Raw genomic sequence first — 26,103 nt, 5'->3', positions numbered from 1 at the left:
ATGCCTCTCTGCTCAGGCCTGGATCCTGACCCTCAGGCTTGGGCATGTCTGAGGCTCAAGAATAAAAGGGAACAGTTCTGTGTGACCACTAGGATGGGCTTCCTCTCAGCACTTCAGTTTTCCCATCTGAATAGTAGAGGGTGTTCAGCCAGCTCTCAGGAGTCATTTCCAGGGCTGATACTGTAATTCCTTCTCTGAGCTCCTGTCCTTCCTGTTACAGCGCTGACCTCCCCAGGCAATGAGCCTGGGAGCCCCTTGAAGGCAAGGCCCAGGTCTCACTCATCTTTGGACCCCCAGCCTCCTGAGGAGGAGGAGGGCTTGGTGTTTGTGGGTGGGCTGCATGGAGGTGTGGGGAGAGGGTCCATATCTGAGTCTGGCCCTTTTGTCCTCACTGCCCAGCCCCAAGCCCCCAGCACCGGATCCTGTTAGACTTCCTTTTCCTGGACACTGAATGCACATATGACTACCTGTTTGTGTATGATGGTGATTCCCCCCGAGGGCCCCTGCTTGCCAGTCTGAGTGGGAGCACCCGCCCTCCGCCCATCGAGGCTTCCTCAGGCAAGGTTGGTGGAGCCAGGCTGTGGGCCTGTGGCTGGAGGGTCCAAGTGGAGTGTGCAGGACAGGGCGTTGGGGGAGGGTGACAGATACATAGGGGGAAACAAAAAGGGGGAGGGGCTTGGCCTCAGGCAGAAGGATAAGGGACAAAGAAAGGTGGAGAGAGACAAAGGAGATGGGGATCCCCAGGGTGGGGTTGGGGCAGGAGCAGACCCCCCTCTCAGTCCAGTCCCAGAGCCTTGCCCACCTTGTGCCTGCAGATGCTGCTGCACCTCTTCAGTGATGCCAACTACAACCTGCTGGGCTTCAACGCCTCATTCCGCTTCTCCCTGTGCCCGGGGGGCTGCCGCGGCCACGGGCAGTGCCTGTCCCCGGGGGTGTGTGTCTGTGAGCCGGGCTGGGGGGGCCCTGACTGCGGCCTGCAGGAGTGCCCAGCCTACTGTGGCAGCCATGGCACCTGCGCCTCGGTGAGCCTGTCCCCAGCTTTGTCCCCTTGGGCCCTGTTTTGTGATTACACCCACCACTCCCATCTCCTAGATCTGACTCTACCCCTGCCTGAAACAACCTCGCCATCCCACCCTCTCCCAGGATGCTGACCCTGCCAGGGACCCTGTTCTCTCTCACAGTACTTCCCTCTCCTTCCTGGTACCACTCCCCAACCTGTTACTCCAGCCCCACCCCACCATCACCTGGGGCCCCTCCTCTGCCTGAGCCCACTACCATCCTCATCTGTAACCTACCTCTCATCTGTGAACCCGCCTTCCTTCCTCCTGCCAAGCCCGACTCCATCCTCCCACCCAGCCCTCTGTTTGGCCTTGGGCCCCCAGTCATGACTTCTGACTTTTGACCACTGGACCTTGGGCGCAGGCCATGCATATCCAGCTTTGGGACTGGATGGTGCCTTGATCCCTCCCTGCCTTGACCTCCCCAGATCTGAGCTCCTCCAGCCCAGGCTGACATTGACATCACCACTGTCTTTCTTCTCCAAACTGTCTTTCTTTCTGTCCTCATTTTTCTCTCTGGGTCTTTTTCTTCTTCCTTTCCCCTTTTCTGTTGGTCTGTCTTCTCTTCTCCACCTCTCTAACTCCCTCTGGTTGTGTCTCTGTATCCCTCTTTTCCTCTGTCTGTTGGCCTGTCTCTTGCCTGTCTCTCTCTTTGTCTCTCTGTCTTTATTTTTCCATCCTCTTCTTTCTTGCATATCTCTCTCTTTCTCCCTTCCTGCCCTGTCTGCCTCACTCTGGCTGTGTCTCTCCTCCCCATCTGTCTCTTTCTCTCTCTGTCCCTGCCTTTGTGTGTCCTTACCCCAGCCCTTGGGACCATGCCGCTGTGAGCCTGGCTTCCTGGGACGTGCCTGTGACCTGCACCTGTGGGAGAACCAGGGGGCTGGCTGGTGGCACAACGTGAGTGCTGGGGACCCCGCCTTCTCTGCCCGTATTGGAGCAGCTGGTGCCTTCCTGTCCCCACCGGGGCTGCTGGCTGTTTTTGGAGGTGAGCAGATAGGACAGGAGTCTGGGGTCTGGAGGCCTGGCAGCCTGTGTCCAGGGCCTGAGACTGCCCATCCCTCCACAGGCCAGGACCTCAACAGCGCCCTGGGTGACCTCGTCCTGTATAACTTCTCTGCCAATACCTGGGAACGCTGGGACCTGAGTCCTGCCCCGGTATGGACCCCACCTCCGCCCTGCCCAGAGGTGCCTGTCCACTGTCAGACCCAGCCAGGGCACCCTGGAGCGACCCCACCACCCCATGCACCCCCAGCCCTGCAGCTTGATACAGGAACACCAACCTCTTCCACTTCTGCTTTTCTATCTCTGATTTTCTTTTTTCTTCCTCTGTCTCCCTTTCTGCATCTTACCTTTCTGTGTCTCCTGTCTTTCTTGCTCCGTCTTTCCATTTTTGTCTCTGACTCTTGGTCTTCTGCTCTCTCTTGGCCTCTATGTCTCCTTCTGTCTGGGTTGTACCTGTTTCTGTCATTTCTCCCTGACTCCTCCCTCTCTTATTGTGTTTCTCTGTTACATCTGTCTTTTTATTCGCGTGTGTTTGTCTTTCTGGGCCCATCTCCCTTCTTTTCTCTCTTTGCGTATCTCTGTCTTTGTCTCTGTCTCAACTTTCTCTCCATCCTTCTCTGTATCTCTGTCTCTCCATTTTTCTCTGTCTCTGCATCTCTCTTTGCCTTTCCCTTTTTGTGTGTCACCCTCTGTTCCCCTCTCCATCTCTGTCTCCTGGTCTCTTCTTCACAGGCTGCCCGTCACTCCCATGTGGCTGTGGCCTGGGCCGGCTCCCTGGTGCTGATGGGCGGTGAGTTGGCTGATGGCTCCCTCACCAGCGACGTTTGGGCCTTTAGCCCACTGGGCGGTGGCCACTGGGAGCTTCTGGCACCACCTGCCTCCAGTTCCTCAGGGCCGCCGGGCCTGGCAGGTCATGCGGCAGCCTTAGTGGATGACATCTGGCTCTATGTGTCTGGTGGCCGCACCCAGCACGACCTCTTCTCCTCCGGCCTCTTCCGTTTCCGCCTTGACAGCACCAGTGGAGGCTATTGGGAGCAGGTGATTCCAGCAGGTGGGCGGCCCCCTGCTGCCACTGGCCATTCCATGGTGTTCCACGCCCCGTCTCGTGCCCTGCTGGTTCATGGTGGACACCGGCCCTCCACTGCCCGGTGAGTGACCTGCCCCACAATCCCTGCGTTGCAGGGCCAGGCCTGGTCCAACACCCTGTGCCTTTAGTCTTTGGTGGTCTTTGCCCACTGATGGACTCCTGTAGTCATTCAGTCCCTCCTTCCTTCCTTCACTCATTTACTCACCCACTCACTCATTCTCTAATCTTTCATTCAATCTCTTGGTCACTTGTTTCCCCACACACTCCCACTCATCATCCATTTCACCAGCCCCTGCTCAGTGTCTCGCCCTGGCTAGATTATGCTGGGAACCCAGAAATGAGTCAGACCTGGGTCCTGCCTGTGGGGAGCTTAGGGTTCTGAGGGGATATAAATCCAGTAAAGCCAGTCTCAACCCTGGTAGATCACATGACTCTTAAGAGCTCAGAGAAAGGAGAGAGGCCCTTCTCCCCTGAGCTCCCCCGTACCTCTCCCTGACAGGTTCTCTGTGCGGGTGAACTCTACTGAACTCTTCCACGTGGATCGATGCATGTGGACGACGCTGAAGGGCCGGGATGGGCTTCAGGGCCCACGGGAGCGAGCCTTCCACACGGCCAGTGTCCTGGGCAACTACATGGTGGTCTATGGTGAGGAGGCCCCCTGATTCCACCTACCTGCCTGCCTGCCAGGGGCCCAGGCCAACCTTGAGATGAGGCTCCCTGCATGCATGTCCTCACCTCCCCCAGACTTGCCGGCTGTGCCCCTTTGCTCCTTTCCCAGGGGGCAACGTGCACACCCATTACCAGGAGGAAAAGTGCTACGAAGATGGCATCTTCTTCTACCACCTCGGCTGCCATCAGTGGGTGTCGGGGGCTGAACTTGCCCCACCAGGAACCCCTGAGGGTGAGTTGGCCCCCCTGTTTCTGTGAGGGGCTCCTGAGGGTCACACTTCCCCCTACAGTGAATCTGGGCTTTGGGCAGGAGCCACCCCAGTCCTTGCCAGGATGAGCCAGACATCTTGTTGGAGCTGGCCTCAAGGAGGCACGCCTTCACTGGAGACAGGACCAGGACACTGTTGCCATGGAGATGGGAGACAGTTACAGCAGCATCAAATCTAGGTTCCAGTCCAGGTTTTGCCAATTATCAGCTGCCCCAGAAAACTGCTTACGAAGAAGTGACTTCTTCAAGGTCAGATGGTGGGCAAGTTGCAGAACCAGGATGGCTGTTCCCGAACAACCATTTGTACAAAAACCAACATTTAATCTCTCTGTGCCTCAGCTTCCCTTCTGTAAAATCTAGTAACACTGAAACCACTGGGCTGTTGTGAGACTAAATTGAGTAAAATGAGGTGAAGAATAAAGACAGTCCAGTGAAGGGCTCAGTACCTTGTCCTTCTAATAGCACAGGGCTGGAGGGCTTACCGGGAAGTGGGTGTGGAAAAACCTTTCAAACTATAATTAGATCAGAGACTGCTTTGCAAGTGGGAAGAAAGCCACAGGCCAGCTTCTCAGACACTTGTATGCGCAAACTAGGCATATCCTTTCAGGGGGCTGTGGGCTTCCCAGAGGCCCCTCTGTTCTCCCCACCCTGCTAAACAGAAGAGTAAGGACAAAGGACAAGCATAAAAGAAGGGACAGCAACATTTAAGGGGTGGGCAGGAGGAAGGGTCCCCAAGGAACTCTGTTTTGACCATCAGGAAAAAAGCCTTGGCCTGGCATTCAAGGCCTCCAATCCAGGGCTCCACTGCTTGTCCCTGTCCCTCCTTTAGGCCCCTTCACCGGGTAGCCCAGAGTGAGGTTTCTGGAGGCTTGTTCCTTCTTTGTAGATTTTGATCCCCTGGGCCAAGTCCCATGCACTTACAGAGCATACAGATCAGTTAGAGGGTGAAGGGGTCACCAATCACTGACCACTTAACCCATCAGTCAGGACTCTTGCTTGTCAGTGACAGAAACCCCACCCAACCAGCTTAAGCAAAATTAATTTCTTGACCCACTTGAGCGAAGACTGGCTGCAGGCTGCCTGGATCCAGGTGCTCACATGATGGCATCAGCCATTTCTCTCCCCAGTTCTCAGCGGGGTTTCCTTCGGTCTCTAGTAGGTTTGCCTTTTGTAGATGGTCACCAGCAGCTCTGGGATGATATTCTACCCCTTTAAAATGCCCAGAGGGAAGAGAGTACCTTTTTCCCAAGAATTGTAGGAATTGGGTCCCCTCCATGAACTAGTTACCCACTCTGATAGGCCTGGGCTAAAGCCCCACTGCTGCCAGAGGCCGGGACAGCTCGACTTGAGCCTGGTGGACTTTGAGTGGGAGGGATAGTTTTCCAGAGGAGAATCAGAGGCTGTCATTGGAAGGGAGGCTGGTGTCAGACAAGAACAGGTGAGAGCCAAGCAGCCTGTTTCATAGCTCCCCAAGGGTGAGGTGATAGTTCTTATATAGAGGAAACCAAGACTCAGAGAAATCAAGTCTCTTGTCCAAGGCTACATAACTAGTCAGTAGTGGATCCATGATTTGAACCCAAGGAAGTGGTAGACCCAGGATTTGAACCCAAGTCTTTCTGACCCCAAATATCATGCTCTGTCTGAAAGATGACTTGGGTAATGGTGTGGGAGCTCCAAAAGGTGAGAGAACTAGGGCTAGAGCAGGGCCAGGCAGTCCGGGAGAGTTTTCTTGGGCAAGTGGGGCTGACGCAGCCCAGGAGGCTGGGCTGAGGTGTAGGAGAGCCGGGGGTGGTCCTTTGGGTGGGGAGCCATGAAGGTGGCCGTTGAGGTTAGGGGTGGTCTCATGTCCTTGGGGGTCTGTATTCTTCTAGGCCGAGCAGCGCCTCCCAGTGGTCGGTACTCACATGTGGCGGCTGTGCTTGGTGGCAGTGTCCTGTTGGTGGCTGGGGGATACAGTGGCCGGCCCCGTGGGGACTTGATGGCCTATAAGGTGCCTCCGTTTGTGTTCCAGGCGCCTGCTCCAGATGTGAGCACTGGGGTGATAGGGAGAGGGTGGCTGGGGAGGAGATAGGGTGGTTCTCATGGTTGAGGGAGGAAGTTGCAGGGGTTCCCTGGGAGAAGGAGTGGAGGTCCCTAGGGCCATGAAAGGAAGGAGGTCAGTCCCCAGGTCCCAGGGAGGAGGAATGATGTCCCTGGAGCTGGGGGAGAAGTGGATGGGGTCCTCAAGGTGCTGAGCAGGAGGCGTTCCCTGGGATAATCAAAGTGAGCAGGGACCTGGAAGCAGGCCCCAGGTCTGAGGCACCCCCTCCTCCCTGCCCATCTCTCTGCAGTACCACTTGGACTATTGCTCCATGTACACGGACCACAGCGTCTGCTCCCGCGACCCCGAATGCAGTTGGTGTCAGGGGGCCTGCCAAGCTGCACCGCCTCCTGGGACTCCCTCGGGGGCTGTGAGTGACTGTCCTAGTACTCTGTCTCCTGGCACAGAAACCTGGTCCTCAGTGTCTCCTTCTGCCCAAACCAAGTAAAGGACTTACCTGCACTTGAGAGACTTGTTTTCACATCTAAGATTGGCATTCCTGACTCCCGACTGCTGACTCTTGAACCTTGGACCCCATTCCCGATCCTTTTGAACTTACGACCCTGTCCCTGAATTCCCCATCCCTGCCCTCTTGATCTTTCTCATGCCAGCCTGGCTTTCAATTCCCTTCTCCAATATCCTGACCTTTCTGCCCCAAGATTTTTGAATCCACAGCTCTTCTCAGGACCCTTAAGCCCCCAGTAGATAGTGACCCCGTCTTTCCCTTCTCTGCAGTGTCCAGCTGCTAGCTGCCTGGGCCTGGGCCGCCTCCTGGGTGACTGCCAGGCCTGCCTGGCGTTCAGCAGCACTGCAGCTCCTCCCCGGGGGCCTGGTGCCCTGGGCTGGTGCGTACACAATGAGAGCTGCCTCCCTCGGCCTGGTGAGTGTCCAGTGGCAGTGTGGGAGGGGGAGACTCGGCCCCCTACACCAACTCCCATCTCCCCACCCTCCTGTCCTCACAGAGCAGGCCCGCTGCCGAGGGGAGCAGATCTCAGGCACCGTGGGCTGGTGGGGGCCCGCACCTGTCTTCGTTACCTCCCTGGAGGCCTGTGTCACCCAGAGCTTCCTGCCTGGCCTGCACCTGCTCACCTTCCAGCAGCCACCCAATGCCTCCCAGCCTGACAAGGTGGGGAGCCAGGGAATGGGACCCAGCATGAAGTGTTAAAGGGCCTGGTCCTCGAGTTTTCACTTTTCAAATGACTCTTTGTCACTCTTGTGTTTACCCCATAAGTTGTTACATTCAAGGCTCTGATTTTCCTTACTGACTTAAAAATTTTTGTTTTAATTGTGGTAAAATACACATAACATAAAATTTACCGTTAGTGACATTTAGCACATTCACAATATTTGCAACTATCACCACTACCTACTTCCAGAACATTTTTTTCTACCCCAAAAAGGAAACCTGGGTTCCATTAAGTAATCTCTCTCCATTCCTCTCTCTCCTCTTGGCTCCTGGCAATCACTAACCTTTTTCTGTATCTGGATTGTTAACTCTGGATAGGTCATATAAATAGAATCAAATAATATGTGGCCTTTTGTGTGTGACTTCTTTCACTTAGCATAATGTTTTCAAGGCTCATCCATGTTGTGGCATGTGTCAGAACTTCATTCCTTTTTACGGCTGAATAACATTCCCAGTCCATTGTATGGCCATGCCACATACATTCATCAGCTGATAACATTTGGGTTGTTTACACCTTTCGTGACTAGTGCTGCTGTGAACATATGTTTATCAGTTTTTGTCTGAATACCTCTCTTTTTTTCTTATTTTATTATTGAGGTATAATTGACAAAAACCTTGCATTAGTTTCAAGTTTACAACATAATGATCAGATATTTGCATATATTGCAATGAAAACCTATTTTCAATTCTTTTGGGTATATAGGAGCAGAATTGCTGGATCATAGGGCTATTCTATGTTTAACTTACTAAGGAATCACCAAACTTTTGTATAGTGGTTCCTTACTGATTTTTCTAGGTACATGGTTCAAAAACCACAACAATGTAAAAAGTGGTCGAGTGAAAAATCTCTTCCACCTACCCCATTCCCCACCCCTCAGTGTGGGAAGCTGGCCTCAGCATACCCCCAACTCAAGACCACCCTAATTCTCCCCAGAAGATTCATTTGGATTTCTTTTATATCCTTCCAGAGTTTACCTATTCAAATACAAGTAAATGTGATATGTAGTTATTTTTCTTTCTTGCACAGAAACTAATATATTGTCAGTGCTGTGTTACCACTTCCTTTTTTTTCTTAGTGCATCCTAGCAAGCTTCTCCATCACAGAAAGTGGGAAACACCCTTTCTTTTTTAACAGCTTCATAATATTCCATTTACATTCTGATGCTGTAGTACTAGTTTATTTAAACAGTCTCCTATGATGAACACTTGGGTTGTTCCACTCTTTTATAATTACAAAAACACATTCTAGCAATAAATCATGTAGTATGTCTGTTGATTTGAATGTTGGATCTGGACTTTTTTTTTAAACTTAGAACTTATATACTGGTTCATTGTATAACAAAGGACATGATACATAGGGTGAGGTCCGGAAGGGGCCTGAGCACATGGTCTTCTGTCCCCATGGAGTTGGGGTGTGACACCATTCTGGCACATGGATATGTTCACTAACCTGGACGTTCTCCAGGCCCCCTAGTTAAGGGATCTGGACTCTTGAGGGCTTAGGTGGAAAGATGGAGTGTTGAGGAAGAGGATGCGGAAAGGTCCCGGGTCCTGGAGTTTACTGATAGGCGGGGATGAGCAGAGGCTGGGACGCTGTGGTCTGCTGTCTGAATGGAGTCCCGGCTTTTCTCCCAGAGTGACTGTGGGCAAGCTGTCTCCCTGCTCCTGGCCTCAGTCTCCCATTTAGTAAAATAGGGAAGGAGATTGGGTTGCCTGGTCTTCTCTGGCTCTGAAGTGGCTGCAGAGGTGTGGGGACCATGGGGCCATGCAGAGAAGTCCTCATGCACGCCTCCTTCCTTGGCTGGCACAGGTCTTGATTGTCCGCAGTACGACCATCACCCTGACACCTAGCCCGGAGACGGATGTGTCTCTGGTCTATCGTGGCTTCATCCACCCACTGCTGCCAGGAGGGCCTGGTGGGCCAGGGGCTGAGGACGTGGCTGTGTGGGCCCGGGCCCAGCGCCTTCATGTACTGGCCCGGATGGCGCGTGGCCCCGACACAGAAGACATGGTGAGGGTACCTGGGACATTCAGGGGACTGTTTATGGTAAATATGGGGGCTTGGATGTGTGGTGCAGAGGAGGACTGGGGAGAAATCATAGGCATGGGATATATCCTTAGTGGAGGGAGGATCCTGGTGTTTCCAGTTGTAAACAATTGCGGGGGGCAGTTTTAGAGAAGGGGAGAAGTCTGAGTTACCAAGTCAAACTCCCCTAAGGAGGAGGTGGGTTGCCAGGAGGTTTGGGGGCACTTGGAGGTTCTTGGGGTCTAAGGAACTCCGAGGCCCTCTTCTCAGGACGGGGTGGGTACTAGCTGGGTTTGGGGCTCTTGGGGGTGTCAGGGGTCAGAGTGTGGGTGGAAGGTTCTGAGGCCCCTGTCTGTCCCTCACCCTACCCTAGGAGGAGGTGGGGCGCTGGGCAGCTCAGCAGGAGAAGGAGACGAGGCGGCTTCAGCGCCCAGGGTCCGGTCGCCTCTTCCCACTGCCTGGCCGGGGCCACAAGTACGCGGTAGAGATCCGGGGTCAGCTCAACGGCTCGGCGGGCCCTGGGCACAGCGAACTCACCCTGCTGTGGGACCGAACTGGCGTGCCAGGCGGCAGCGTGAGTACCCAGGTCCCCGCTTCTGACCCTGCCCCCAGGCCCTGGCCTCAGATACCTTGGGCTTTCTGAACGCAAGGGCACAAATTAACTCCCTTGACCCTGACCTCTTACTCCTTGACTCTTGAATTCTGGGCCTCACCTTAAACCTTCCAGGCTGCAAACTCTGACCCCCAGAGTCTGACCTGATCTCATATTCTGACCCCTGCCCACGACTCTGACTCCTCCTGCCCTGACCCATCTGACCCTGAACTTCTGCCATCCGTATTTTGATCTCTGATCTCTGGATTCTCTCAAACCCTGATCCCCTTTCATCTGCTGATGTCCTAAATCCTAACTTCTATGTGCCTGAGTTCTCAGCCTTGTCTTCAGACACTAAAGTCTGTAGCTCCAACCTCTGATCTCTACCCCAAACATTGACTTGGATCATGGACCACTGACCTTATATGACCCCCTCCCCCAGGAGATCTCCTTCTTCTTCCTGGAGCCCTACCGCTCATCAGCCTGCGCCTCCTACTCCTCCTGCCTGGGCTGCTTGGCGGACCAGGGCTGTGGCTGGTGCCTGACCAGCGCCACCTGCCACCTGCGCCAGAGCGGGGCCAACTGTGGGGACAGTGGGGCCAGAGGGTCCCTGCTGGTGCTGGTGCCTGCCCTCTGCCCACTCTGTGAGGAGCATCGTGACTGCCACGCCTGCACCCAGGTGCCCACCAGGCCACAGAGGGGAGCTCTCGGCTCGGAGTCAGCCAGAGCAGGCGACTGAGCAAGGGGGAGGGCCCCCCAGAGCTGGCATGGGCAGTTGAGGGGCCCTCTCGGTGGTGGTGGGAGTGGACAGCTGAGGCCCTGGTCCTTGTTTGCAGGCAAGAGCCAGGTGGGGAGCAGAGGAGAGGGGCTGGAGAGGAGGCTCCTGGCAGTCATGACTCTGCATGTTACACGGGTCAGAAAGCCCAGCTCAGCACCTCCTCAGCAGAGTGGTATTTATCCACTTAGACACCAGAGTCCAAGAGTAGGTCTTTAGGCCTGCTAACTCCAGAGGGTCAAACTATGTAGTCAGGCATTACCTCCCTCCAGCCCCTGTTCTTGTTTTCCCTGGAGGTTCAGGCCCTGGGAGTGGCAAGGGAGCCACAAGGGCTCCAGACTTTTAACCCCCCATCTAGCCACTCAAGCCCCATGGGGAAGGAGAGTGCCTTTCTGTTCCCACCTCACTCACCTCCCCTAGTTCAACAGAAGTCCCCCAAAGTGCCTTTCATTAGCTCTAGTTGGGGCTGGTGCTGGCTTCTGGACCAATCAGTGAGGCTGTGGGGAGGGAGAGTGGCCCCCCGACTCATCTCTGGATCCCAGGGATTGAATCAGCCTCACTGGGACCACACAGAGGGGTGCTACTGCCCCCAAAGGGAGTGGGCTAGGTGTCAGGCACCCGTGGATGTCATTGGCTGAAGTGGGGAAACTGGAGAGACAGGCAGTCAGGGAGGGAGGTGAGCTTGGAATGGAGAGGGGGTGTCTGTGGGCGCTGGCAGGCAAGGGAGGCAGCTGTTTGTTGAACTGGTACTGGGAGACTGGCTCTGGGAGCCCCAGGGAGAAGACTAAGCTGGGCTCTTACTCCTCCAACCTCCCAGGACCCCTTCTGTGAGTGGCATCAGAGCACCAGCCGCAAGGGGGATGCAGCATGCAGCCGGCGGGGCCGGGGCCGGGGTGCCCTGAAGAGCCCCGAAGAGTGCCCCCCACTCTGCAGCCAGTGAGCCCTGCTGGGCCTGGGGAGAGGGGGTGTGGGGGTGTGTCAGGGCTAGACCGTGGCATGATCCTGTTCCCGCTCCCCACCCCCAGGCGCCTGACCTGTGATGACTGCCTGGCCAATTCCAGCCAGTGCGCCTGGTGCCAGTCCACCCACACCTGCTTCATGTTTGCCGCTTACCTGGCCCGGTACCCACACGGGGGCTGCCGAGGCTGGGATGACAGGTGTGGTCTGGGTGGCAGGGCTCAGGGAGGGAAGGGTGGAAGCCAGGTAAGGGGTGGCTCTGACAGCCCCACACCCACCACTCTGCAGCGTGCACTCAGAGCCAAGGTGCCAGAGCTGTGACCGCTTCCTGACCTGCCACGAGTGTCTACAGAGCCATGAGTGTGGCTGGTGCGGCAATGAGGACAACCCCACGCTGGGACGGTGAGGCAGGATGGGGCCCTGGTGGGCGGGGCCGAGGGGTCGGCTCTCCGCCTGCCCTAATTCTAACCACCTCTTTGTTTCTCTGCCCCTTTGTCTTTTTCTTACCATCATCTCTGTTTTTCTTCCCCTCTCCTCCTTCTCTCTGTTTTTCTCTCTTTTCTACTTCCTGACCCTTTCCCTGTCTCTGTGACTTATTTTCTCTTATCTTTTCTTTTGTTTTCCTTCTTCTTGTCTTTATGTTTATTTCTCTTCTCTCTCCCTTTCACTGTATTCCTCCCTCTCTCCTGTTTGTCTTTTAAAATCTATTTTGTCTGACTTCTGTGGGTTTTTCCCTGTTTTTCTTCCACTTCTCCTTCTGTCTGTCTCCATATTCGTATTTCTTTCTCTCTCTGATTGGTCTTCTCTCTCCCCGTAACTGTTTTTCTGTCTCTTTTTTTCTGTCTGTTTTTTTATCATCCCAACTGCCTTCTTCAACCTCCCTCCCCTCAGTTGCCTCCAGGGGGACTTCTCAGGGCCTCTGGGTGGGGGTAACTGCTCCCTCTGGGTCGGGGAGGGCCTGGGGCTGTCTGTGGCCCTCCCTGCCCGCTGGGCGTATGCCCGCTGTCCAGACGTGGATGAGTGTCGCCTGGGTCTGGCACGGTGCCACCTGCGGGCAACCTGCCTGAACACACCCCTCAGCTATGAGTGTCACTGCCAGAGGGGCTACCAGGGTGATGGCATCACATACTGCAACCGCACGTAAGTGGGGCATGGGTTTCCATGGAGATGTTGCCCTAGGGCTGGTGCAAGAAAAGATATTGGGAGGAAGTGATCATGGTTCTGGGATGCCTCCCATGGAGCTAGCATCCCCAGTGAGCCTTGGGCTTTTTACCGTGCAGAACAGGCCCTCAGTAGAGTGATAGGGTCCTCAGCACTAGTTACTAGTTACTGTGGAGACAGGTCACTTATAGTCTGCAGGCCATAGTCTTCAGCGTTGCCATGGAGATGGAGGAGGACCAGTTTGAAAGGGATTTTCACAGAGAACAGATCACCAGTGGTGATATGTGGTTACTACAGAGAGGAGTTACTACATGTGATGGGGTTACCTTGGAGACAGGGCCACCCACGGAGTGTAGGACTGTGGTACAGGCAGTAGCTTATGATGGTGTTGCCATGGAGATAATGGGATGGAGTAGGATGAGGGGTGGATACCTTGGGGGCTCCAGGCCTGCCCAGCCCTCCCCCATCTCTGCCACACCCCTTCAGGTGCCTAGAGGACTGTGGCCATGGTATGTGCAGTGGCCCGCCGGACTTCATCTGCGTGTGTGACCTGGGCTGGACGTCGGACCTGCCCCCACCTACGCCCGCCCCAGGACCCCTTCCCCCACGCTGTTCCCGGGACTGTGGCTGTAACTTCCACAGCCACTGCCGCAAGCGGGGGCCTGGCTTCTGCGATGAGTGCCAGGGTGAGCAGCCCTCATCCTGAACTCCTTGGGGCGCCAATTTTCTTTTGTCTGTGTGGGGTTCTGTATCCCCTCACTCAGCTCTAGGTCCCTCTGCCCCATTACCTGTTCCTGACTCCAGACAGATTCCAGTGCCACCCATCTCTTTGGCAGTTCCTCAGTACCCCCTCTTGGGATTTGCGGTTCCTCCCCAGTCTGGGCCCCGGTTACCCTCCTTTGAAGCAGCCAGGTGGGATCAGGGAGGGTAGGGCTCCTTCCCACCCTTGCCCCTGACTCTGTGTCCTGCCTGCTGGGGCCTCCACAGACTGGACATGGGGGGAGCACTGTGAACGGTGCCGGCCCGGCAGCTTCGGTAACGCCACAGGCTCGGGCGGCTGCCGGCCCTGCCAGTGCAACGGGCATGGGGACCCACGCCGTGGCCACTGCGACAACCTCAGTGGGCTCTGCTTCTGCCAGGACCACACTGAGGGTGCCCACTGCCAGCTCTGCTCCCCTGGCTACTATGGGGATCCCCGGTGAGCCAGGGGCCAGCCCGGCGGGGCAGGTGGGGTTCAGGATGTGGAATGGGGCAGGACTGGTCTGACGCTGGCTCTCCTCCATCTCCCCAGGGCTGGTGGCTCCTGTTTCCGGGAGTGTGGGGGTCGCGCCCTCCTCACCAACGTGTCCTCAGTGGCACTGGGCTCACGCCGGATTGCGGGACCACTGCCTCCAGTTGGTGGGGCAGCGAGAGCCGGGCCAGGCCTGTCCTATTGTGTGTGGGTTGTCTCAGCCACCGAGGTGCTACAGCCCTGTGCTCCTGGGACCCTCTGTCCCCCACTTACCCTCACCTTCTCCCCTGACAGCAGCACCCCCTGCACGGTGAGCAACGAGGGCACTGGAATACCAGCACATGTCTCCCCAACCCAATCTGAATCTTCAGACAGATGATGGCCCCCACCTCCCTGTTTCTTCATCCATTAAACCCCAACTCTCTGTTCCTCAGACCCCTACCCCTTTGTTCCTAAGCCTAAAGACTCCCATTTCCCAGATTTCCTCCTGTTTCCTGGACTCAAATTTCCCACTTCCCAGTCCAGGTATGGTAAATATTTGTACCTTGTGTTACAACTCTGATGGGTAGTGGCTGCCAGATCTGTATATTGAGAAAGAAGCTCTGTGCAAGAGTGCCTGATTGATTAGCCATGTCTGCTATGAACACAGGAGTGGGAATTGTGGCCTCCATGCCGCAGTTAGACAGTCTGCCCAGGAGGTTCAAGCCGCCTGTTTCCCAGTCTCAGAGTGCCTTCTCCTCTTTTTTTTTTTTTTTTTAATTTCACCTATTTATTTTTTGGGGAGAGGTAATTAGGTTTATTTATTTACTTGTTTATTGTTTAGTGGAGGTACTGGGGATTGAACCCAGGACCTCGTGTATGCTAAGCATGCAGTCTACCACTGAGCTCCCACCCTGGCCCTCTCCTCTTGAGCTCTACCTTCCCCCTGACCAAGCATCCCTCTTTCTTATCCCCATCTTCCCCTGATCCTTGACTCTGCACCTCTCCAGCTGAGCTATGTCCTGGCCTTTGATGGATTCCCGCGCTTCCTGGATACTGGTGTCGTCCAGTCGGACCGTAGCCTTATTGCTGCCTTCTGCGGCCAGCGGCGGGACAGGCCCCTCACTGTGCAAGCCCTGTCTGGTATGGGGACTGGGGGAAGTGGGACCTCTATCCTGGGCTGTTCTTTGTCCTTGTCCCTTACTACCTGAGGTGGGCTCAAGACCCAGCCTGACTCAGCCAACTGCCTTGCTGGGTGATGCAATTCCCTTGCCACCTCTGGGCCTCAGTTTCTTCAGCTGAGAGGCAAATAGAGAGGATTGTACGGGCTGGGTTGTGTCTCTGGAGAGAAGGTCCAAATGGGACATGTTTTTGGACACACACAGTGTAGCTGGCGTGAGGTCCCCTAAGCGTCTATGTTCTCAGCCCGGTGGTTCTCAACCAGGAGTGACCTTGCCCCTTGGAGTGTTTGGCTGTGTCTGGAGACATTCCGATTGTCACAGTTGGGGGTGCTACTGGCACCTCATGGGTGGAGGCCAGAGATGCTTCTCTGCATTCTACAGTGTACAGGACAGCCCCCACAGCCAAGAATTACCAGGCTTCATTATGTCAACTGTGTTGCGAGGTTGAGACCCTGGCTTAGTCTTATGGCGATGCACTAGAAATAATTTGTTACCAAGTTTGGAAATGTTTCTTTTCATATTGTGAATCAGAGTGGCTCTAAGGCTGTGAGAGATGGGGCAGAGGTGTAGTTGGCCTGCTGGTGATTGCACGCAAGCCCAGGCTCCTCGCAGTGAGCAGCTGAGCTGAGGGGCCCTCAGTTTCATTTCACTCAGCAAATGTTTTACTGAGCACCTGTGATAAGCTGGGCCTGAGCCAGATGCTGGGCATGTAGCAGCAAAGAAGAACTTCATGGACTCACAGCAGAGGGGAGAGTTCTAAACAGCAGCGAACAAATTACAGTCAGAATAGTGACACCTTTGGTAAGGGACAAGAGGAAATGGAAAGGAGTGGGAAGTCTGTCCTGTCCCAGGAGCTGGGGAGGGATTCTTTGCAGAAGTGGAATTTCACTTGAGGCCTGAAGGGGGCGGTGTGGGCAAGGGTGACTACTCCAGGTGGAGGCATAGCAGATGCCCAGGTTATGAGAACAGGAAGGGGCGGGTGGTGCTGGAGTGCAGAGGACCAGGGGAGGGGGAGGTGACGAGGTCAGAGGGCCTGCAGACCACCCCTCTCTTTTTAAATACCGCTTTACTGAGGCATTTTTAACATATCATGTAGTTAATTTTTGCCCCCCTCCCCACCACTGATCTACTTTCTAAGGAGACTCGGTTTTGTGTGAGAGCAATAGGGAGCTGTGGAAGGTATGGGGCTTGCCAGGATGGGATTTTAAAGGATCACGTGGGCTGCTGTGAAGGGCAGAGTGTAGGGGAGTCAGGAAGACTGTGGTGAGACTAGTGCTGGTGTCCAGGCAAGATGGCTGAGGAGGTGGCAAGCAGTGGCAAATATGAGAGAGCTTTAGGCTTTAAAACGACTGAACTTGATGGTTTGGATAAGGGAGAGGGTGTGTAGTGTGCAGGAGAGTGGTTAATCATGGCAGTGATCAAAGGAGTGCCCGCTTCCCTGCCCAATTACACTGGGTTTACTCAAAGCCTAGGGGTGGAGCAGAGCCCTGGAATGTGGCCTTGTGACAAGCCTCTGCACTCTCTTCTCTGACAGGACTGCTGGTGCTGCATTGGGAGGCCAATGGCTCCTCGTCTTGGGGCTTCAATGCCTCTGTGGGCTCTGCCCGCTGTGGATCAGGGGGCCCTGGGAGCTGCCCTGTCCCCCAGGAGTGTGTGCCCCAGGATGGGGCTACAGGTGCTGGACTCTGCCGATGTCCTCAGGGCTGGGCTGGTCCACACTGCCGCATGGCTCTGTGTCCCGAGAACTGTAATGCCCACAATGGGGCAGGGACTTGTAACCAGGTACAGGTGGAAGAGGGCAAGCCAGGTGGGATGGGGGTGGTACTCAGAGCTCCTCCCGAGCCTCCTTCTGCTTTCCCCCAGAGCCTGGGCGTGTGCATCTGTGCTGAGGGCTTCGGGGGCCCTGACTGTGCCACGAAGCTGGACGGTGGGCAGCTGGTCTGGGAGACCCTCATGGACAGCCGCCTCTCAGCTGTGAGTTGTAGCCACCATTCTCTTGGGAGGTGCCATACAGCCCGCCTCCTGGATCATTCGCCCCACTCCACTCCTGAGACTACCTCCCAGACCCTGCACCCAGCCTGACACTTTGTAATGACCTTACCTGAGCCCTCATGTCTGCGCCCCACCGCCAGGACACTGCTAGCCGCTTCCTGCACCGCCTGGGGCACACTATGGTGGAGGGACCTGATGCCACCTTGTGGATGTTTGGGGGCCTGGGTCTGCCCCAGGGGCTGCTGGGAAACCTGTACAGGTGAGGACTACCCTGGGGCGGTGGGATACCTGAATGAGAGAGAGTCACCTCAGGGGATACTGAGATGTCTGTCACATAAGGGTCCTCTCACGGGGGTGCAGAAACACCTCTACAGGTGAAAGGCACCTCAAAGGCTGCTAGGAAACTTGTCACAGAAGGCTTATCTCAGGGACCAGGATACTTATTTGGGTGGTGCTACCCCAGGGGAATGGTAAGGTGATTGTCACAGGAGAGTCATCTTACAGGTGTTGGGATACCTGTGGGGTGTTACCCCAGGGGATGCTGGGATACGTGTGTGTGTGGTGTCACCCCAGGGGGTGCTGGGATGACTGTGTAGTGAGGCTGCTTTTTTTGCATCTTGGCCCCAGGTACTCAGTGAGTGAGCGGCGATGGACACAGATGTTGGCAGGAGCTGAGGATGGGGGCCCAGGCCCCTCACCCCGCTCCTTCCACGCAGCTGCCTACGTGCCTGCTGGCCGTGGTGCCATGTACCTGTTGGGGGGACTCACGGCTGGAGGCGTCGCCCGGGATTTCTGGGTCCTCAACCTCACCACCCTGCAGTGGCGGCAGGAGAAGGTGAGCATCTCTCCCCTCCCCTAGTCCCCACAACCAGGCTCCAGCAAGGATGACCAAAGCAGCTCCTGCCAGCTTTGTCCCCAGAGGAAGAGGCTTCCTCCCAGGGCTCCAGCACAAGTCCCAGAATTGAATTTCATTGGCCATCCTGGGTCACATTTAATTCCTGAGTCAGTCTCTAGTCAAGGTGATGTGAGGCTCTGCTTGGCCAGGCTGTGACACAGCCTGCCATGGAGCCAGGTCACTTAGCCCCATGCAGCCACTGAGAGAGCAGAGAAGCAGGGCCTTCCTAAAGGGACCCCAGGCTGCTCCTACCTGAAGAAGCAACACTGAGCAGGCAGAAATAGCAAGAGGTCTGCTTCTCACCTGCTGGGACCATGGCTGATTGGAAGGCCTGGTGTCTGACCAACCCCAGGCAGCTCACTGCCTCCTCGGTGGTTCAAAGGAAGTACGGGGAGCTCGGAGCCTTGCTTCTACCCACAAGATGACCCCTGACCTGTACCCCTGCCCCCTCACCCATGACCACTGCCCTCCATCCCCCAGGCCCCTCAGACCGTGGAGCTGCCAGCAGTTGCTGGTCATACCCTTACTGCCCGCCGAGGCCTGTCTCTGCTCCTGGTTGGCGGTTACTCCCCTGAAAATGGCTTCAATCAGCAGCTGCTCGAGTACCAGCTGGCGACTGGCACCTGGGTGTCCGGAGCCCAGAGCGGGACACCCCCCACAGGTGGGTCTGGGGACCAGGAGGGCAGAGCACTTTTGACTCCTGCTTGTCCTCTCCATCCACTCCTGTGCTCTGTGGTCATTGCCCCTCATAGCTGTTGTCTCCCCCACCCCCAGCCGCATTCTCAGGATATTCTCTTTTGAGAAGTTGAGTTTCTCTGTTTACCCCTCCCAGGCTCCATGATAAGCTGCCCACCTCCTGCCCAGTAGCAGTGGGTCACTGTTTCCCTCTCCCAGGTCCTAGATCACTTCCCCTTGGGTATTTTACTTTCTGTCTCTGTCCTTCTACATTCTTTGATCACTGTCCCCAAGGTCATTCTGGTCACCCTGTCTCCCACTCTTCTCTTTCCAGAGTCTCTAATGGTCCTTTAGAACCGAAGGGAGAGGGAGGGGTTGAGAGAGGCTCCTAGGTGTCTGGCGCCAGGGCCTGGCAGGGTGGTGTTGTGGTCCTGAGAAGGGTAGCCTGGGAAGCTGGGGGGCGTTCCTGATCACCAGCCCTTCCCCCATCCTGTGTGCTCACTGTGCTCACCCTTCTCCCCAGGTCTCTATGGTCATTCTGCTGTGTACCATGAGGCCACTGACTCCCTCTATGTGTTTGGGGGTTTCCGCTTCCACGTGGAGCTTGCGGCCCCATCCCCTGAGCTCTACTCCCTGCACTGTCCTGACCGCACCTGGAGCCTGCTGGCCCCTTCTCAGGGGGCAAAGGTCAGGAAAAGAGGTCCAGACAGATGAGTGTAGGGGGCAGGAGGGAAGGGCCCCCCCTTTTCCAGTGCCCCAGGGACTTACTCAACCCTGGATTCTTACTCTGCCTCCTTTCCAGTCCCCCTGGTACCCCAAGTCTCCCCTTCTGTCTCTGACTTGGAGGTAAGAATTCTAGACCAGGAGGTCAGAGGCCTGGGTTCTGCCCCAGCTCTGCCACACTCTGGGTGTGGCCCTGACAGGTCCCTCCCCTTCCTGGCCTCCCCACTTATAAAACGTGGGACTGAGGCTTCTTGTGCTTCCTGCCTTCAAGGCCAAAGGAGACTGTGTGGGAGAACGTGAAACCCTAGGTACGCTGGTTAAGACAGTTGCATTCTCCATCCACAAACGTATCTCCAGGCCCTTCTCGGGGCTAGACTGCGAGGGAGATGGAAGTGAGAGCAGGATACCCCCAGCCCAGGTTGCGAGGTCACAGACAGGATGTGAGGTTCATCTCAAGCAGTCCAGGCTGGGCTCCTGGGAGACAGCCTGGGGCATGGGGGTTCTGGGAGTTCAGGGAAAGTAGATGGTTCTAGAGGCTGCCCTGAGGACTGAGGGAGGTTTCCTGGAGGAAAGAGGTGGGATTTGAGGAAGGTTAGGATTGGGTGGGCTGGTAGGGGCTTGGGTATGGGGAAGTTTGGGGTGGCGGGTGGGCTGAGAGGGAGCATGAAGAGCCAAGGACTGTGGCCCCTAACAGGTCATCCTGCCACGTGTCTCCCCAACAGCCCCGCCCCCGACTTTTCCATGCCTCAGCCTTGCTGGGGGACACCATGGTGGTCCTTGGGGGGCGCTCTGACCCTGATGAGTTCAGCAGCGACGTTCTGCTCTACCAGGTCAACTGCAACACCTGGCTCCTGCCGGACCTCATTCGTAAGTCCACTGCTCTCTCCGGGAGGCCCTAGGACAACCAGGAGGAGCCCTGGCCCGGTCCTGCGACCCTCACTCGTTAGGAGTCATTTGGGCCCTTCAGACCCTCTGGCAAAGCTCCTGTCCCCTCCATGTTATCTAAACACCCATGGAGATGCCCTCCTTCCTTTTTTTTCTTAGAAAAGTTTATTTCTCATTCTGATTATAAAATAATAATAGTCATCATATGTAATTTGTAAAATAGGAAGAACCCCCTCCCCCTCCTGTTCTTTAGTGACAACGACTTATGTGTGGGGAGCTTCTTTCTGGTTCATAGGCTGGAAAGGGATTGTATCTTGCCTCTTTCTTTCATTTGACCTTCATTGTAAGTGACTGTGTGTGTGTTTCTGGGCCTGTTGTCTTTTTGTTTCTCTCTGACTCTCTGTCTCTAATTTTCTTTTGTTCTTTGTCTTTTCCACTACTCTGTGACTCTGGTTTGTGTTTTTATTTTAATTTTTGAGGATTAAAAAAAAATTTAGGTGAAATTCATGTAACGAAATCAGTCATTGTAAAATGAACAATTCAGCGGCATTCAGTACCTTCACAATGTTCAATCGCCACTTCTGGCTGGTTCCACAACATCTGTCTCTGTTCTTAGTCCACTCTTTCAATCCCTTTTTTCTGTGTATATGTCTCTTTCTATCTTTTGTCTTGTTCTGTGTGTCTGATTATCTTGTCCTGTTTGGCCTTATCTATCTTCTCTCTGTCTTTCTGTGTCTGTCTTGCTCTCTTTAGACTGTCTCCTCGTTCAGTATCCATCTCTGACTGGCACCTTCGTGTGAATCTCTTCCTCATCCGTCTCCCGCACTCTCTCTGAACGTTCTGTCTTTCTCCAGGCCCGGCCTCGGTGGGACCCCCGATGGAGGAGTCTCTGGCGCATGCTGTGGCGGCAGTTGGGGGTCGTCTGTATATCTCAGGAGGCTTTGGGGGAGTGGCCCTGGGCCGCCTGCTGGCCCTCACCCTGCCCCCTGACCCCTGCCGCCTGCTGCCCTCACCTGAAGCTTGTAACCAGTCTGGGGCCTGTACCTGGTGCCATGGGGCCTGCCTGTCTGGGGACCAGGCCCATAGGTAACCATGGCAACTGACAGGACATGGGTGGGTGGTACCAGTGGCCTCCAGAGTGGGTTCTATCCTAGACCAGGCTTGTCGGGGAGGCCTCAGGAAGGGACTGTCTGGTCAGTCTGTCAGCTCACATGGGAAAATAGGCAGCCCATCACAGGCAGGGGCAGGCTTGGGGACCTCCGGGAGTGGGGAGCTCTGTTTGTGGGCTGAGGTATCATCCAAAAATGCCTCTCGGAGGAGCTGAGTCTGAATTGGGCCTAAATGCCCAGTTGAATTTAGACCACGAAGGTTCAGATGTGGGGCTGTGCCAGGTGTATTTTAGAAACCATCTAAGTTGGGGGAAATTAAGACTGAAAATGTGGGTAGGTCAGCTCAGAAGGGCTTCCAGTGCTTGGCCAAGGCACTGGGGTCTGTCCAGTTCTCCAGACTCCTCATCAGTAATTTTGAAATCCAAACATCTCAGGCAGCTGAAAATGCTCTCCTAGGTTTAGCACAAACTAATTTGGCTGCACAGTTATCCTACACTGGTACGAGGCTGCTAATAGGTTTTATTTTGTCCCATTTAATGTGTCACCATATTTACTACAGAAATATTAAAGGGCTTGATTTTTAGGGTGCTCCCGCAGACTCTGCTAGGGGTACTGTATAACAGTGGGTATACCCACTGCTTTTCTAAAACCTGGAAAGTGCTGAAACATGTGTGCCTTCAGGGATTTTGAGTAAGGGATTCTGGACCTCCACTGTGGGTTATGCGGAGCTGAAGAAGGTTGGAGCAGGAGAAGGCGGGGACAGGCTTGTGAAGGAGGGGACAGCAAGGGGAAGCTGCAGGTGGAGACCTGGGAGGAGGAGGCCTGAATGGGCAGGGGCTGCAGGGGTAGGGGAGGAGGGGATGGTCAGAGAAGTTGGGAGGCAGAGACCTTGGCAGCTGGAGGGGCAGGAGGACATGGGATACTGTCTAGTGTTTCTGGCCTGGGTGACAGGTGGCCATGGGACCATCACCAGGTGAGTTGGGGAGGAGCAGGTTTGGGAGACCTGTGCTGAGGCCAGTTTGGGATGCACATGCCGGGCCTGCAGGACAGTGTCCAGGAGGCACCAGGAAGAGACATGGGTGAGGAGGAAGGATGTATGGGTCCTGGCTCATTGTGATGAGCCGGGCCTCCTGCTTCCCCAGGCTGGGCTGTGGTGGTCTCCCCTGCTCCCCAATGCCCCACTCCCCTGAGGAATGTCGACGTCTGCGGACCTGCAGTGAGTGCCTGGCCCGCCATCCCCGAACCCTGCAGCCTGGAGAAGGAGAGGTGAGTGATGGTGGGATTGGGGCAGGGTGGGTAGACACAGGGGCGGAGGGATGTGTCTCAGGCACCACTGAGCTCTTCAGCTGGGACTGGGTGGGGTGCTGGGGCCCTGATGACCCCACTGAGCCTGCATCCCCTTGCCAGGCATCTGCCCCCCGCTGTAAGTGGTGTACCAACTGCCCTGAGGGCGCCTGCATTGGGCGTAATGGGTCCTGTACCTCAGAGAATGACTGTCGCATCAACCAGCGCGAGGTCTTCTGGGCTGGGAACTGCTCCGAGGCTGTGTGTGGGGCTGCCGACTGCGAGCAGTGCACAAGGGAGGGCAAGTGCATGTGGACGCGGCAGTTCAAGAGGACAGGTGAGCACGGGGGCTTGGTCCCCAAGAGGAGAGTTTGGGGGCCTGGATTTCTGCTCCGAGGATGCAAGGGGCTCAGGGGCCTAGTTTGAGGGAGGGAGAGGGGAGGGGGCTGGGGACGTGGACCCCATTCTAATCCCCGTGCCCTCAACCCTAGGGGAGACCCGCCGCATTCTCTCAGTGCAGCCCACCTATGACTGGACGTGCTTCAGCCACTCTCTGCTGAATGTGTCCCCAATGCCAGTGGAATCATCACCCCCACTGCCCTGCCCCACCCCCTGTCACCTCCTGCCCAACTGCACCTCCTGCCTGGATTCCAAGGGTGCTGATGGGGGCTGGCAGCACTGTGTCTGGAGCAGCAGCCTCCAACAGGTACTGCACCCGGCTGGCTGTCCGGGTGGCCCTCCCCTGCCCTACAGTGACCTTTCTCCACCATCTCCTGCTCAGTCCTACTTCCTCCTCTGTTTCCTTAGGTCTGGTCCCACCATCACTCTTACTCTTTCCTCCCACTTTCTCTTCTCTTCTTCCAACATCTCCTTCTTCCCTCCTTGCCTTGTGAGTCTCCCTGTCATGTCCCGGTGCCACCTTCCGGACTCCCCAGCCCTTGTGTCTCTCTAGCTCTCATTCATGCTCTCCTTGCCCCATCCTTCCCATGACTCAGAACCATCTCCCCTCTCCCTCCCAAACCTTTCCACTTCTCTCCTCCATTTCTGTCTCTCTCTGCTTTTGGAAGTTTTGGTTGAAAGAAATAGAAACCCACTTGAGCTGGCTTTATGCTAAGGGATTAGGAGTATCTGATGGAATCCGAGGATAGGAAGTCCTGCAGCTCTGTCCTTCTGGGGCCACGTGGTCTCTGATCTCAGCTGTTTTCTGCACATCTCTATCCTTTGATTTCCCTTGGCTTGATCATCAACACACACAGCCTCAAATGGCAGGCCTTGACCCTCAGTCTATGTGACTTTCTAATTCCAGAGACAACAGTCATCTTTGTGTTCTTCCATTAGTTTGCATTCTCAGGGAAGACTTCTATTCAGCTCATGAGTTAGATGTCCAGCCTTGGTCCAGTGAGACGTGGCCAGGGAGGGGTAGGAACACTGGTTCTGACATGGCAGTTCAGACCCACCCCTCATTTATGGCTGTGGGCTGGAGAGATGATTCTTGAAGGTGGGCATGGTCTAGGGAGGCACTTTACGTGCCAGTGGCAGTCTGCCCCTTGGCTGCCCAGGATATGCTCTCAAACTTCATTTCAAAGATACTGCCTTTGCCTGGCATGATTTAGCTGTCCCAGTGGCAGATACCAGGCATTCAACCCCTAGCCCCATCCCGGCAGGAGATAAGGAAGCTTCACTTACTGCTGTCATATCTGGAGGCAGTGTTTCTGGGCCAGAGTTGTGAGTCTTGATTCCCCCTGATGTTTAGTCCTCATTCATCTTTATTGCGCAAGACCCAGTTGAGGTGTGACTATTCACCATCTCACAACCCACAAGCCTGCACGAGCCTTTGGTAAAATAGGAGTGCTATCAACAGACCCCATCTGGGCTGTTTTCCAACACCAACAACGAATTCTCCAATGCTCTGGACACCAAGTAGGTGGCCAACAATTCAATTAATTTCTGACACGGTCTACCTGGAATCAGCATCAGATCCCACAAGGTACAGTGTTCAGTCCCACAGGACTGTCCCCCACTTCAGATGCCAGTCAGAAATCCAGGCCAACTGGCTATAAATCAGGGGTTCCCACTATCCCCTTTGCCTGTTTGATAATTTGCTACAATGGGTCAGGGAACTCAGAGAAACATTTACTTACTAATAATGGTTTATTATAAAGGATATAAGATAGGAAGAGCCAAGTGAAAGAGATGAATAGGGCAAGGGATGGGGTGGAGGGATGCGGAGTTTCCATACCCTCTCTGGACATGCCACCCTCCCAGTGGATGCATCCGTCAACCCAGAAGCTCTCTGAATCTCATTGTGCAAATGTTCTTATAGAGCTGTCTCTACCCCGACCCCAGGTGGGTGGGTGGGGCTGGAAGTTCCAACCCTTTAATCACTTGGTCTTTCTGGTGACCCCCGCCCCAGTCACCTCATTAGATGAACTCAGGTGTGAAGAACTCCTTCTGAATAACAAGACATTCCCATCACTCAGGAACTCCCATGCGCAGCTCAGTACCGGGAACCAGGGACAAAGACCAAATACATTTTTGCGTCATAGCACACCATCCCATTGGGAGGTCGTATCAGTTAGATGAGGGAATGTATTTAGAGCATGGAGCAGTGCCTGCTATTCAGTAAAAACTCAGTAGCACCCCAGGTTCCACCCCTCTGGGAGGATTCCCAGTCTCCACTGTCTGAGACACACCAAGAGAGTCAGTGTGGGTGAGGGCTGCTCCCCGTGGGGACTCTCAGCGTGGCTGCAAGGGCAGAGGCCTCTCGTCCTCAAGTCTGGGGTCCTTGTAGTGATACAAGTTCTCCTGAAATATTGAGATTTCCATTATTTGTCTTTATTGAGGCTCCAGGGCCTGGAAGGCAACACCGGAGAGTCTGCTGGCAGCTCAGGACGTGTGAGGCAGGAGGGAGTGGTGGGGTGCCAAGTCGGGAGCAGAGTGGATGCTGCACAGGAATGTGGGACGACCAGAGCTGTTAGATCTTCTGATTGACTGGAAAGTCAGTTAAAAATTGAAGTATTGGCTCAGATGTTTTAAAAACACAGATCAAACAGAACAGGTGCACAGGCCAGACCTGTTGTGATTTGGCTCAAGGGCAGCCGCATTTTCACCATCTGGCATTATTCTCCCGAATGACTTTGGTCTCAGCCTGGGGCAGGGAACTGAGTGCTCTCTTCCTCGGCTGACTGGCCGGCTGCTTCTCTCCTTCCCTTTCTCTCTTCACCACATTCTTCATTGAGCACCTTCCTTGTGCCAGGCACTTTGCTAGGCTGTGGGCATGTGTCAGCA

The 26,103-nt window shown here is 55.2% G+C and overlaps 1 protein-coding gene across 4 annotated transcripts in view; it reads left to right on the top strand.

Annotated features, from left to right (window-relative positions):
- MEGF8 (multiple EGF like domains 8) overlaps nucleotides 1–26,103 on the top strand; it is a 40,429-nt gene that overhangs the window by 5,761 nt on the left and 8,565 nt on the right. For 2 of the 4 annotated variants that reach the window (XM_064489356.1, XM_064489357.1), the window contains exons 2-34: nucleotides 400–563; nucleotides 816–1,022; nucleotides 1,863–2,043; nucleotides 2,125–2,213; nucleotides 2,793–3,208; nucleotides 3,647–3,792; nucleotides 3,926–4,048; nucleotides 5,956–6,110; nucleotides 6,415–6,534; nucleotides 6,900–7,044; nucleotides 7,127–7,290; nucleotides 9,161–9,367; nucleotides 9,750–9,950; nucleotides 10,411–10,647; nucleotides 11,561–11,679; nucleotides 11,769–11,900; nucleotides 11,989–12,102; nucleotides 12,592–12,840; nucleotides 13,348–13,547; nucleotides 13,849–14,059; nucleotides 14,153–14,402; nucleotides 15,082–15,214; nucleotides 16,787–17,034; nucleotides 17,116–17,226; nucleotides 17,385–17,503; nucleotides 17,872–18,079; nucleotides 18,620–18,800; nucleotides 19,338–19,501; nucleotides 20,260–20,404; nucleotides 21,277–21,508; nucleotides 22,674–22,797; nucleotides 22,939–23,152; nucleotides 23,307–23,521. In XM_064489356.1, coding sequence (XP_064345426.1) covers nucleotides 400–563; nucleotides 816–1,022; nucleotides 1,863–2,043; nucleotides 2,125–2,213; nucleotides 2,793–3,208; nucleotides 3,647–3,792; nucleotides 3,926–4,048; nucleotides 5,956–6,110; nucleotides 6,415–6,534; nucleotides 6,900–7,044; nucleotides 7,127–7,290; nucleotides 9,161–9,367; nucleotides 9,750–9,950; nucleotides 10,411–10,647; nucleotides 11,561–11,679; nucleotides 11,769–11,900; nucleotides 11,989–12,102; nucleotides 12,592–12,840; nucleotides 13,348–13,547; nucleotides 13,849–14,059; nucleotides 14,153–14,402; nucleotides 15,082–15,214; nucleotides 16,787–17,034; nucleotides 17,116–17,226; nucleotides 17,385–17,503; nucleotides 17,872–18,079; nucleotides 18,620–18,800; nucleotides 19,338–19,501; nucleotides 20,260–20,404; nucleotides 21,277–21,508; nucleotides 22,674–22,797; nucleotides 22,939–23,152; nucleotides 23,307–23,521 — 5,924 coding nt within the window. Of the gene's footprint in view, nucleotides 1–399; nucleotides 564–815; nucleotides 1,023–1,862; nucleotides 2,044–2,124; nucleotides 2,214–2,792; nucleotides 3,209–3,646; nucleotides 3,793–3,925; nucleotides 4,049–5,955; nucleotides 6,111–6,414; nucleotides 6,535–6,899; nucleotides 7,045–7,126; nucleotides 7,291–9,160; nucleotides 9,368–9,749; nucleotides 9,951–10,410; nucleotides 10,648–11,560; nucleotides 11,680–11,768; nucleotides 11,901–11,988; nucleotides 12,103–12,591; nucleotides 12,841–13,347; nucleotides 13,548–13,848; nucleotides 14,060–14,152; nucleotides 14,403–15,081; nucleotides 15,215–16,786; nucleotides 17,035–17,115; nucleotides 17,227–17,384; nucleotides 17,504–17,871; nucleotides 18,080–18,619; nucleotides 18,801–19,337; nucleotides 19,502–20,259; nucleotides 20,405–21,276; nucleotides 21,509–22,673; nucleotides 22,798–22,938; nucleotides 23,153–23,306; nucleotides 23,522–26,103 lie in introns of those variants that run through there. The other 2 variants (XM_031456973.2, XM_064489358.1) reach the window with 2 other exon arrangements.

Source organism: Camelus dromedarius, chromosome 9, assembly GCF_036321535.1.
Source record: "Camelus dromedarius isolate mCamDro1 chromosome 9, mCamDro1.pat, whole genome shotgun sequence".
In the NCBI taxonomy this organism is placed as follows: domain Eukaryota; kingdom Metazoa; phylum Chordata; class Mammalia; order Artiodactyla; family Camelidae; genus Camelus; species Camelus dromedarius.
The sequence above is the reverse complement of the archived record's forward strand: the minus strand, read 5'-3'. Positions and strand labels throughout refer to the sequence as shown.